Raw genomic sequence first — 12,226 nt, forward strand, 5'->3', positions numbered from 1 at the left:
TTCGTCCCATTAGCTTATCACATGTCTGTTATAAAATTATTGCCAAAATTCTTGCAAACAGACTCAAACTCATCCTCCCAAACATTATCTCCCCTTACCAAGCAGCTTTCGTATCGGATAGGCTTATCCAGGAAAATACTATCTTGGCTCAGGAAAGTTTCCACCAGTTCAAGAGGAAGAAATGTCAAAAAGAACAAATGACCATTAAAATTGATGTGGAAAAAACCTTTGATTATATGAAATGATATTTTATCCTTAGCATCTTTCAAAACCTTAGGTTCAAACAAACTTGGGTTAACTGGATAAAGGAATGTATTACCACTGTTACTTATTCAATCATCATCAATGGTACTCCCAAAGGTTTCTTCAAGTCATTGAGGGGGTTGAGACAATGAGATTCTCTGTCCCCATTCCTTTTTATTCTGGGCAGTGAGGTTTGGACAAGACTCATTCACAAGGAAGAATTGCAAAACCATATCAAAGGCATAAAACTTTCCAGTAGATGTCCCTCCTTATCTCATATGCTCTTTGTAGATGATATCATTCTCTTTGGAACAACTACTACTCGGACAACTAGGGCCTTTGCTAACTGTCTAGAAGTTTACAATTCTTGGTTTAGTTAAAGAGTCAATACTGGGAAATCATCCATTCACTTTAGCAACAATACCCAAGCAAATACAAAACAAGCAGTGAAAGAGATTTTAAACCTAAAAGCATCAGCCCCAAACATCAAATACTTGGGTCTCCCACTGAGCGTTGGGTCAAAGAAAAAAAATCTTCCTTACTGAAGTCCAAGAAGAAAATTCAAACAAAACTTCAAGGTTGAAAATCTAAGCTTCTTTCCCAAGTTGCAAAAACTACTCTCATTCATGCAGTAGCTAGTGCAATTCTTTCCTATGTGATGACTACAACAGTGATTCCCAAATCTGTCACAACAAATTTGGATTCAATGTTTCAAAGATTTTGGTGGGGAAATGATTCTCAAAACTCTCATAATTATATCCCAAAACCTTGGAAAAATATATGCACCCCAAAAACTATAGGAGGTCTTGGACTTAAACAAGTTTCCCTCTTCAACAGTGCTCTTGTTTCAAAATTGGTTTGGTGTTTTTTTACAGACTCAAACAGTATATGGAAACAGATTCTAACTGGAAAATACTTGAGAAATTCTACATTCTCAGAGGCAAATCCAAAAGCCTCTGACTCTTGGATTTGGAAAGGTATACTAAAACAAAGAGACTTTATAAAATCTAACTACTATTACCAAATCAATAACTAAATGAAAGCTAGAGTTTGAATTGATCCATGGATTCCCACACTCCCTCATTTCAAACCTGTCCCAAATCAGAACAACAATCAATTTGATCTAAGCACCACTGTGTCTGAACTCACTCTTGAGGAACTTTGAAGATGGAATACACTTCTTCTTCAAGCAATGTTTAATACTAACACTGCCATTGAAATTGAAAAAATTCCACTATTTGACTTTAGATTTTATAACACTGAGGACAAAATTAAATGGATTCATCACATAACTGGCAACTTTTCTGTAAAATATGTCTATTCTGCACTTGTTCTTAACCAAAATTCTGCACAAAATGAGGATGTTAACTGGAAAAAGCTATGGAAGATTAAAATGCAAGACAAACTCAAGCTTTTCCTTTGGAAAGTTAGCCATAATATTCTCCCAACCAGATCCAACCTAAAGATAATAGTCAATTTGGAAGTTGACCAAATCCTTTGTCCTTTGTGTAATTTGGAAGAAGAAAGTATAGCCACATCTTTTTGAAATGCAAGTATTCGAGGATTCTATGGGGAAATATTCCCTGACCTGCAGATATCTCCTCTTTTCCTAATTTAACTGTCCCAAATTGGATTCAAAATATCATAAACCCCTATCTGAGTCTTTATTTACCTACAAGTGAACAACACTACTTTCAAATCTTTGCAACACTTGCGATGGATAATCTCTGGTTTCTAAGTAATAAAGTTGTTTACAATCTTGAAAATCCCTCACTGTTAGATTTTCTCACTAAACTGGTAAAGAATTACTCTAAGCATAAAAGGTTTTGATCCCTACAAAACTGACAGGTTGATAATGAGAGTCATTTACTCTGTAAAAATCACTACCTCCTCTCATTTGATGTGACTGTCAGGAAAAATGGCAGCATCATTGTTGCTCTTGGTAGATCTGATTCGGGTACTACAATACTGGCTAAAACAGATTACATTCCAAGTACTGATCCAAATGTAGAAGAAGCATATGCAGCAAGAATGATTATATAGGAAGCAGTTTCAGTGGGTTTGAACAACATCATAATAGTGGGAGACTCCAGCTTGGTAGAACAAGCCATCAAGAATTCAACTCTTTCATTGAACTAGAAAATGCAGCCAATTATAAGTGATATCAAACAGCTACTTAGCAACTTTGAAGATTGAAAAGTTGTTAAAATTTATCGGTTTAAGAATCGATTCGCACACAACTTGACAAATTGAGCAACTTCAACGCAGGCAATTGGAAACATACCCCTCAATTTTATCCCACCTAGCTTATTGAAATTTCATAGTGAGAAAGATCCTCCCATGAGTTTGTAATCCATATACAGGAACTTATTTACCGCACTAGCTATATAATATAAATGTTTAAGAACAAAAAAAGAGATTATAACTAGGTCTGTCCAAACATGAGGTGTTTAACCGTTGAAGGGGAGAAACAAAAAAAAAAGAAAGGAAAATGCAAATGAGAAAGAAAATTTTGGTTTGTCCATAAAATAAATAAAAAAGAAAAAACTTCAATATAATTAGTAAAAGAGTTATTCTATATTTAAAAAAAAAAAGTTGTTCTAGATAATTCATATATGTTTGAATAGTAAGTTGAGATGAAATATTTTTAAATAAAATTTAAAAAGTTAAATAAAATATTTTTAAAATATTATTTTTTAATATTTAAAAAAATAAAATTATTTATTATATATTTATATAAAAATTTTAAAAAATTATAATAATTATGTGACTGAGATATAAAATTTTACTAAGTGTCGATAAAATTTTTAACAGTAAATATGCCGGTACGATTATATGATCAACCGTGATCTGGAGCATAACGTACAAGTCCAAACTGTCCACTGGCAATTTAAAATAATCTTTAAATTATCTTATTTCATCTTATTTTATTTTTATTATTTTTTGAAATTTTTATATAAAATATATAGATAATTTAATTTTTTTAAATTCATACATAAAATATAATAAATAATTTAATTTTTAATTTATTATTCACAAACTATATGAACTGATCTCCACTGCTCCTTGACTAGGCAAAGGGAACTTGTCTCTCTGGTTTCAAGCCGGTGCTTCTCCCTGCAGGCGGCTTTGTAGAACTTTTTCGTTGATTTGTTGTTCTTCGGACAATTTGATCGGAGATACGAAAAATGGCTTACGCATCTCGGATCATTAATCATTCCAAAAAGGTGTGCCATTTCTCTATCTCTCTCTGTGTCTCAATCTTCATATTGTATGCTTATATGCGTTTTTAGCATTCCGGTGTGATTGGAGATGCGTCTGGTTTTCGTTCCTTTTTTTTTTTTTTTCCTCTCGTTTCACAGTTTTAATCTGAGTTCACCAGTTGAATTATAGAATCAATTTCATTATTTCCATAATTTTATGACGGTTGTGAGTTTGGTAATCTAACAATATAGTTTTGAGTTATAGGCATAAGCATCAGATTCGTGTCTATAGAGCGATAATTAACGTAAAAAAGGCCTATTGGTAAAGGGGTATCTAGTGCCATGTTCAATTTTAAGTGCTCCGGCTTTGAAATCGTGATTGTGTTTCTTGGGTAATTCAAGTTTTAGTAAATAAAATTTTGTTGAAACAAGCAAATATGCATAGTCCAACTACACAATAAGTATACAACTGAGAACGCCTAGTTACAAGTTAGGAAAAAGAAAAATGTGTAATTCAATTTTGATGTTAGTGGTCGTGACATCGCCTATCTGTTTGCATATTGCGTTGTTTATAGGTTATAGGCTTGGGTTAATGCATTTGTGGGTATTTAGGGGATACTACGTTTGTAGCGTGCTTTGTGTGGTTTCGACTAAAGCATGGAAACCCAATTTTTAACAGTTTATTGGATTGAACGAATCTCAGACGTATAATTAACATGTGAGTGACTACTTGGATATATTACCAATCCAAGAGGTTCAAAATTACTATGTTTGGGATTGCGAGATGTCGTGATGGATCTTGGATCCTCTCAATTGAATTGGTTGATTCACTCCTTATTTATGCAGCTATCCACAATTTTACTGGGGTATATTTGTAATGTCACACAGCATTTTTTAGGTATAAATCGTAAGCTCTACCTGAGTTTCAATATGTATAAAGCTTTTAATCCAAAGTGCGAAAGATGCTGTTTGGCTGAAGGTGGGTAAAAGCTTGTAATCCAAATTATTCATAAGTTTAGTGAAACGAACTCTCATCATTGGTGGAAATAGTTATTAATTTTTCAAGCCACCTAAATCCTTTGTTCTTCTCTGCTTTGCATCAGTTTCCTCCATTCTGCACAACATCAAATGATACCCTGCCCCCAAGATCACAATAGTCTCATCTTTACTTATGCTTCTTCATACCCTTGATTTGAACATGGTTTAAGCATTAACTGTAGAATTCTGTTTGTTGGTTCTTGACGTTTTCCTTGGTTTTATATGGACCTTATTTTTCTTTTTTTTTTAATAATTTATTGCAGTTAAGAAATGCTCCCAATTTTCTGTGGCATGACCATGCTATTTTGACTCGGTGCTTTTCGAAGTATGCTCGGCCCTCTTTTGGTAAAAGAGATGGTAAGCTGCATGTCTCGATTACGGGGGTCTACTTTCTTGTTCATGACAGATCAAGTATCAATGAGCATTGCCCACCATTTCCCTTTTTTTCTCATCCGCAAACACATCATGTCAATGGGATTTAGTTAAAGTGTCAGAATTCCTGTCTTGCATGCGACGGGGCATTTAATTTTTTGGAATTATGGTGTATCCCAGACCAGTGCAATTGCATTTGATGCATTGATTGTGTATATAGTGTAGAACTCGTTTTTGTGTGGAATTCTGAATGTCTATTCTTTTGTGCACATCTTAATGCTAATGGTCCATCACGCATGTGGATGTGTCTGTACATCCTGGAGCATTACAATGAATGCAGTTCATGGGAAATATGTCTTCTCTACCAAATATATTTTAGTATAAATTGGGAGAGAGGGTATTGGATCAGATGAAAGAAGAGGTTCAATTAGTGTGAGATTTTGGACACTACATAAACAACAAGTTTTTCAAGGGGAAATTGACTGTTTCTGTACATGTTCTGTAATATGTTTTTCCCCTTCTTAAATATTTGAATCTCATGGAAAGTTTATTCTTTATTGGGGTGTCTTGATATAATAATATTTGCATAAAGATCATTTATGTATTCTGTGTACTTGGGCTATGCCTACTCCTTTATTGATAAATTCTTCTACTATAAAATGTACCCTACCAGTGGTAGGCTGAAGGTTCCTTAGGTGAACAATAAATCAATTTTCCTCATCTGTAAATTTCTGATTATTGTTGCTTAAATTTTGAGGCAGATCTATAAAAAATTAGGTTCACCATTTGCCAAAAACTGGGATTTTCTAAGCTGTTCTGTCCTAGAAGGCTTCGTCTTGTATGCATGTCTTAATTTTACTTTGATTTTATCTTAAATGCGTAGTGAAAGTTGTGAGGATGCTGAAAAGTGCTAAAAATACTTCAAATTGTTAGTCTTTGTTGTTTACCACCCAGAGAAATTATTCTTGCATATGATTTGCCCAGCTTAAGGGGTTGTTTGGGAATAGGTTTCATCCCATCCCATCCCATTTCATCTCATCTCATCTCATTTCCTTCCCAAACATCACTCTAACACAAACACTTTTCCAATTTCAAATCATCAACTTTTTTATCTAATCATTACAATTTTTCCAAACTTCCAAACAAAACACAAAAAACAATTCAACTTTTCAAATCTCAAAACAAAAATAATATTAAAAAATAATATTCTAACAATATTTTAACTTTATAATATTTTTATTCAATATTTTCTCTCTCATTTCCCAAAACCTAATAAAACATCATAACTCAGACTATTTCACTACTGACTGGAGGTTCTGTATCATGGTTCTGTGTATAAGATATAAGGCATAACCTCTTGTCATAAGTCTATACAAACCTTGTTTCTGTTGTTTTAAGCAAAGCTGGTTACTTTTCTTAGATATTTGGAGGATTTGCCGTCATTGTTATGCTCCTTCAGAAAGAGAGACTGTTTCCAGGTCTGCCACCAATGGCACGGTAAGCACTGCCAACTTTTGTTGCATTAATGAGCAATAAATTATGCATCATTGCAGGGCTTGCAATACTTCTGTTTCACTTTTAACCTTTCTTTCTTTGGTTTACTTGTTCTATTGCTTCATATTCTGGTCAGCATTTGTTTATTTATTTCTATTTCAATAATAAACTTGGGGAAAATTTCAAAGAGACCTTCTATTTGCAAGCTAGTGTGGAGGACACACCCTCCTTACCATTGACATGGTAGGATTTGACTTGCAAGATAAGTTTAAAATTAAAATTTTCTTGCAAATCAAATCATACCATATCAGCAATGTGGACTCTGTGCCTTCCACAACAGCTTGCAAATATAATTTTTCAATTTCAAATGCTTACCGTCGCTTATAATGTTCTGCAGATAACAGTGTTTGATATACAGAAGCGAAATATCTCATCGACCACAATGCAAGCGAGAAATCCGATTGCAGGACTGGCTTTCAATCAACGGTTTTCATGGTATACTGTCCACCCGGTAGTTCCTTTTTTAAAGGAAAAGGCTTTAAAAAAGGGGTATTTAATCTGATGTTTTCTTGATGATTAAAGTTTCCTTTTTTTTTTTCTTTTTAAATATATCAGTTCACAGGTATACATGCGGAGAAGTTTTTCATCTGATTCAGGTAAAGTTAAAGGTTTTCTTGTTCTCCTCCCAACTTTTGCAGCACCTTATTTGATGTTATTCTTTATTTTAATTTTTTTTCATAGTTTTCCTGCTTTTTAATAACTGCGAAATGCATAAATATACATATTTATTTAATTATAGAAAATCCCTTAAAAAGATGACAAGGGACACCACCTAAGTACGAAAGTATATGAGAGAAAATGGAGGTTACTGTTACAGTCCCCACAAAAGAGAGAGAGCATCATGAACAATGTCATTTCTGCTGTTTGGAGATATGTGATGCCAGTTCATCGCTCTTCTTTAAACAGCTATCACTGAGGCTCTTTGGTTCATGCCATGCTCTCAACTGGTAGTTGCTTTTACATACTCATGAGTTATTTCAAATTTATTGATGGCCTTGAAGCTTGAGATATCTAGAAGATCTAAATACTAAATGCACTGAGAAGGCATGGCATCTCCAAGGATGGGAGGCATGCATTCTTAGTTTCTATAGGAGTTCTTTTGAAGTTGTTCCTTGGTTGTTTCTTTGTTTACTTGGTTATTTTATACAAGTGAAGCACCTAGATAGGTGATAAAGCACAATCTTGTTATTCAAACACTTATTTTTATATAGGTCACGTTTTGATTTATATCCATGAGAATTTCTTTGGATAAAACAGGAACCTACAAAATATAAGTTTTCAATTAAAAAGAAAAAACTCCAAATGTTGAAAGCATGGTAATTCAGATTTGTCCAACGTAAAGTGGCCAAGAAGGTGACAAGGAAACTCATAAATAGAGGAGAAGGTAGCTGAGTTCCCTGCTGCACCAAAATTAGCCAATCCATCCCCACCAGTTAATTACCCTCTCTATATGTGCATACCAACTCACAGCAAACATAGTGTAGCTGTCCCAACACCTCATCCCAAAGTGCTCTTTACTTCCAGGGGGTAGAAATGTTTTCCAATCCATTCAACAACCAATAATTAGTCAGACTCAAATATTACATTATGCAAATCAAGCTGGTGGCAAGTTAGCAAAACACGTTTCATAGCTGACATTTCAGCATAACATTAGAACCCAACCCCAGTGGGACAGCAAAGCCAAAAAGGAAAGTGCAGTCTGCTCATCTAAGCTGAAATCTGTTCCTTTTTTTTATGTCTAAGCTGGTTGCCACCATCTGGCAAAATCATTGATTTCAGTTTGTCATTTTTATTTAGTTTTTGCTGCGTTGCTTTTTTAAAAAAACTTTGCTGTGTTATGCAATATTTCGTTGTGTTTTTTCCTTTGATCTTCTGCCTTGGTTTAGCAAAAGTGTACAATGTGATTAATAAAGCGACAGTTCTTGTTTACCATTGGCATTGGGATATTTTCTGCATTGGTTTGAGAATGAGACTAATTGTGTTTTGCTTCTGCATTGTCCTCTTCTTAAAAATTTTTTTTCCACATTTGTATTCTCTTTCGACTTATCATGGATTCTGTGCAATATTTTCAGGCCTTCCTTCACACCAAGAGATTGGAATGCCTTCTCTCTCACCTACAATGACAGAGGTTTGTACCTTTCTGACACATAAACGTCACAACAATCTAAATCTAATGTTTTTTTCTAATTGATTTCTTATAATGACATGCAGGGTAATATTGCGAGGTGGTTGAAGAAAGAGGGTGATAAAGTTTCTCCTGGTGAAGTGCTTTGTGAAGTTGAAACGGTAGGGTTCTGATACTGTCTGTTGGTTGGAGTCCCTCAGTTGACTAAAATTCAGGCTACGTTCTTTACTAATAACTGACTATTGGCATTTTTCTTTTTTACATGCATGATATTCAAAGGATAAAGCAACAGTTGAGATGGAATGCATGGAAGAAGGCTATCTAGCTAAGATTATACATGGAGATGGATCAAAAGAAATTAAAGTTGGTGAGGTATTGGGCGACTATAGTGCAACTCAAGTGCATATATGTATTATGTATATATATCTGTGGTTCTCAGATCAAATGTGAAGTAGTATGGGAAGGGGAAACACACTGTGTCCATGTCACCCTACCTGCCAGATTTTCTCACGTATTAGAAGGCAACTTATGTGGAGTTTTGTATTGAATGTTAGTTGTTTGTATATGATCTTGTATAGGTGATTGCTATAACTGTTGAAGATGAGGAGAATATTGCAAAATTTAAAGAGTACAAACCTTCGGCATCAGATGCAGCTGCTGCTGCTGAGTCATCTCCCCCAGCTCCACCAAAAAAAGAGGTAGCTGAACAACCAGTCACCGAGCAGAAGACGTCCAAGCCGACTGCTGCTCCACCTACCAAAGATCGTATTTTTTCTAGCCCTCTTGCTAGAAAATTGGCTGAAGAACATAATGTTAGTTATCCATACATTCTGTGACTGAAATCTTTTCAGTGTTAGACTGCTTGGACACATTTAATGTTGAGCCATTTCTAATTGACTCCTGGTTTGACTTTCTTTTTCACTTATTTAGGTACCTCTCTCAAGCATTAAAGGAACTGGTCCAGATGGACACATTGTGAAGGCGGATATTGAAGATTACTTGGGTATTATACTTTTAAAACATATTTATTGTGGGGGTCTGGTGCTGCTGTTATGTTGTTTTGAATAGATAATCTTGAGCTGATGATTAAATAATGTTTTTCTCCATATGATGCAGCCTCTCATGGGAAGGAAGCTTTGGCAACAGCTCCTATGGCTAAGGCTGCTACACCTGCAGCATTAGACTATACTGACATCCCTCATTCTCAAATAAGGAAGGTAATATATTGAATAAATTATTGTTGTCTACGGCATCTTTGTATTAAAAGCTGTAACGAGATAAATTTTGGGATTTCAATTCACGATATTAATTCTAGAGATACGCAATGTTTAATCCCATAACTAGTTTTATCGTTTCAAATTATATGCATGTCAAGGTCTCAGCTCATCACAGCCAATTAATTACCTCGAGTCCCCAGAAATCTAAATGTATATAGCCACAATAATTTACAACTCATGTGACTGTCTCATCTTATGTTATTTTTCACTTTTCCTTCCTTTTTGATAGTGTTGTTATTTTGTCCGTAATTGTCATCACCTATATAATGTATTCACTTCCATACATCTTTGATGGAAATTCTGTTAATTTTACAATTAAAAATTCTGGCTACCCAAAGCTTATACCCTGTGGTATTTTGGCAGGTCACAGCTTCGCGCTTATTATTCTCTAAGCAAACTATTCCCCATTATTATCTCACAGTAGACACTTGTGTCGACAAACTCCTGGAGTGAGTATTAGTTCCTTCTTCACTTTAAAGGGAGCCATCTCTTGATAATTTTGTATGATGTAACTGTTTTTTCTGCAGTTTGCGGAGCCAACTAAATCAATTACAAGAAGAATCTGGCGGAAAGCGTATATCAGTTAATGATCTTGTTATTAAGGTATTACATTGAATCCCGCTCTCAAATAGTCGTTTTTTATTGGTCTGCTTTATTGACTACTTACTCACTCTTGGGCCATCCTAGAACGACACCACATATTTCCACCCACTACTTAGAGGTAGACTCTTTTTCAGCCCTTCACAAGATTGTATAGTCCAACTGGGAATTGCTCTGAATCACTGTGTTTGAGAATTTTAAATTTGAACTGATCTGCACATTTTTTAATCAGCAAATATAATATTAAGTTTAGTCATGTTGTGAACATCTTGAACTTTCTGATGTTTGATTGCTGGTTTGGACATCAAATCCTCCAAATTTTCTCTTTAATCACGTGCTTGCAAACACAGCACAACACACACCCCACACATTAAACAGGTTTGGGATTTTTTTTTTTTTTGGGGGGGGGGGGGGTGTGGAATGAATGAACATGACCTCCACTTGTGCCTTTAGTATCTCGTTGAGGAGGCTTTTACCACCTATACGAGAGCGAGTTGGCACCTTCCTTTTTCCATTGATTGAATAAATATAAGCGTTACTGCAGGCCGTTGCTTTGGCTCTTCGTAAAGTTCCTCAATGCAATAGTTCATGGACAGATGAGTACATCCGCCAGTAAGTATATAGTGATTGACATTTTAATTTTTTGTATTGAACTAAACTTTTAAATATATGTAATGCTTCTTTGGCTTCTGATCTAGGCATCACAACATAAACATAAATGTTGCAGTTCAGACAGATAATGGGCTCTTTGTTCCAGTCATCAGGGTGAGTGGTTGCCCGAGTCTAGTCCTGTTGAAATATTTCTCGCTGGAGTTTCAATATAGCTCATCTCACATGAATTGTAAAATTCACAGGATGCAGACAAGAAAGGTCTATCCAGGATAGCCGAAGAGGTCAAACAATTAGCACAGAAAGCCAAAGAGAACAGCTTAAAACCAGATGATTATGAGGTCAGAATAGTGTTATTGTGTTATTTACTACTGCTCATGGATGAATGATTGTCTGACGAGATTGTTATTGAATACTGGGTTTACTTTCTTTGCAGGGAGGTACATTTACAGTGTCAAATTTGGGCGGTCCCTTTGGTATCAAGCAATTTTGTGCCATCATTAACCCCCCTCAGTCAGGCATTCTTGCAATTGGGTCTGGTAAGTCGACACTTCGACACTTCTCTAATGTTTTTTTTTTTTTGTTGGAACAAAGTAATTATCCTTTTCATCATCATTATCACCGTTGTAATTATTTTACTTGTCCTTGAGCAGCCGAGAAAAGGGCTGTACCTGGTTCGGGCCCTGAACAATTCAACTTCGCTTCCTTCATGTCTGTAACAATGAGCTGTGATCATCGTGTTATTGATGGTTAGTAGCTTTGAAAGAAGTCTTTAGCATATGGGATCAGTGTAAGACAGCCTTATTTTCTCTGAGATGTGACCCTGATGGTATGACTTCCTCGTATATTTAGGTGCAGTTGGTGCGGAATGGCTGAAAGCATTCAAGGGCTACATCGAGAATCCCAAGTCGATGTTGCTGTAAAATGAAGGGCATGCTTATTTCTCTTCATATAGTTATCTTTCTCGCCCAAATCAATTAAGAAGAGGGACTCGACTGCTGTTCAGCAATGAGAATTGAACTTGCGATATTTTACAACTGGGCAGGTTTCTTCCCGTCTGTAGTGTCTACTCACTGAAACAAGATTATTTTGGGAATAAAGACTAAAGAGTGGTTGGTCAGGCATGAGTGATGCACTGAATTTTGTATACAGGTTTCCCATTATATTATGAGTGGGGATATGAATCTTGGCATTGTTGCATTGCA

The 12,226-nt window shown here is 35.3% G+C and overlaps 1 protein-coding gene across 1 annotated transcript; it reads left to right on the forward strand.

Annotated features, from left to right (window-relative positions):
- The first annotated feature begins 3,278 nt into the window (after positions 1-3,278).
- LOC109002018 (dihydrolipoyllysine-residue acetyltransferase component 2 of pyruvate dehydrogenase complex, mitochondrial-like) lies at positions 3,279-12,226 on the forward strand. The gene is made up of 19 exons (XM_018979581.2): positions 3,279-3,470; positions 4,748-4,841; positions 6,277-6,353; positions 6,748-6,845; positions 6,966-7,006; positions 8,483-8,538; positions 8,622-8,696; positions 8,815-8,907; positions 9,114-9,347; positions 9,466-9,538; positions 9,652-9,752; positions 10,176-10,261; positions 10,340-10,415; positions 10,957-11,024; positions 11,111-11,177; positions 11,267-11,362; positions 11,458-11,560; positions 11,675-11,770; positions 11,874-12,226. The coding sequence occupies exons 1-19, from the start codon at positions 3,432-3,434 to the stop codon at positions 11,942-11,944; spliced, it is 1,644 nt and encodes a 547-aa protein (XP_018835126.1). The 5' UTR covers positions 3,279-3,431; the 3' UTR covers positions 11,945-12,226.

Source organism: Juglans regia, chromosome 7 (assembly GCF_001411555.2).
Source record: "Juglans regia cultivar Chandler chromosome 7, Walnut 2.0, whole genome shotgun sequence".
NCBI lineage: Eukaryota > Viridiplantae > Streptophyta > Magnoliopsida > Fagales > Juglandaceae > Juglans > Juglans regia.

Bases quoted from the DNA above. Each gene is read 5' to 3' on its own strand.
- LOC109002018 (XM_018979581.2), top strand. From the start codon at position 3,432: ATGGCTTACGCATCTCGGATCATTAATCATTCCAAAAAG. The intron at 4,842-6,276 runs GTAAGCTGCATG...TACTTTTCTTAG, and splicing joins CTCTTTTGGTAAAAGAGATG to ATATTTGGAGGATTTGCCGT. The intron at 11,025-11,110 runs GTAAGTATATAG...CTTCTGATCTAG, and splicing joins ACAGATGAGTACATCCGCCA to GCATCACAACATAAACATAA.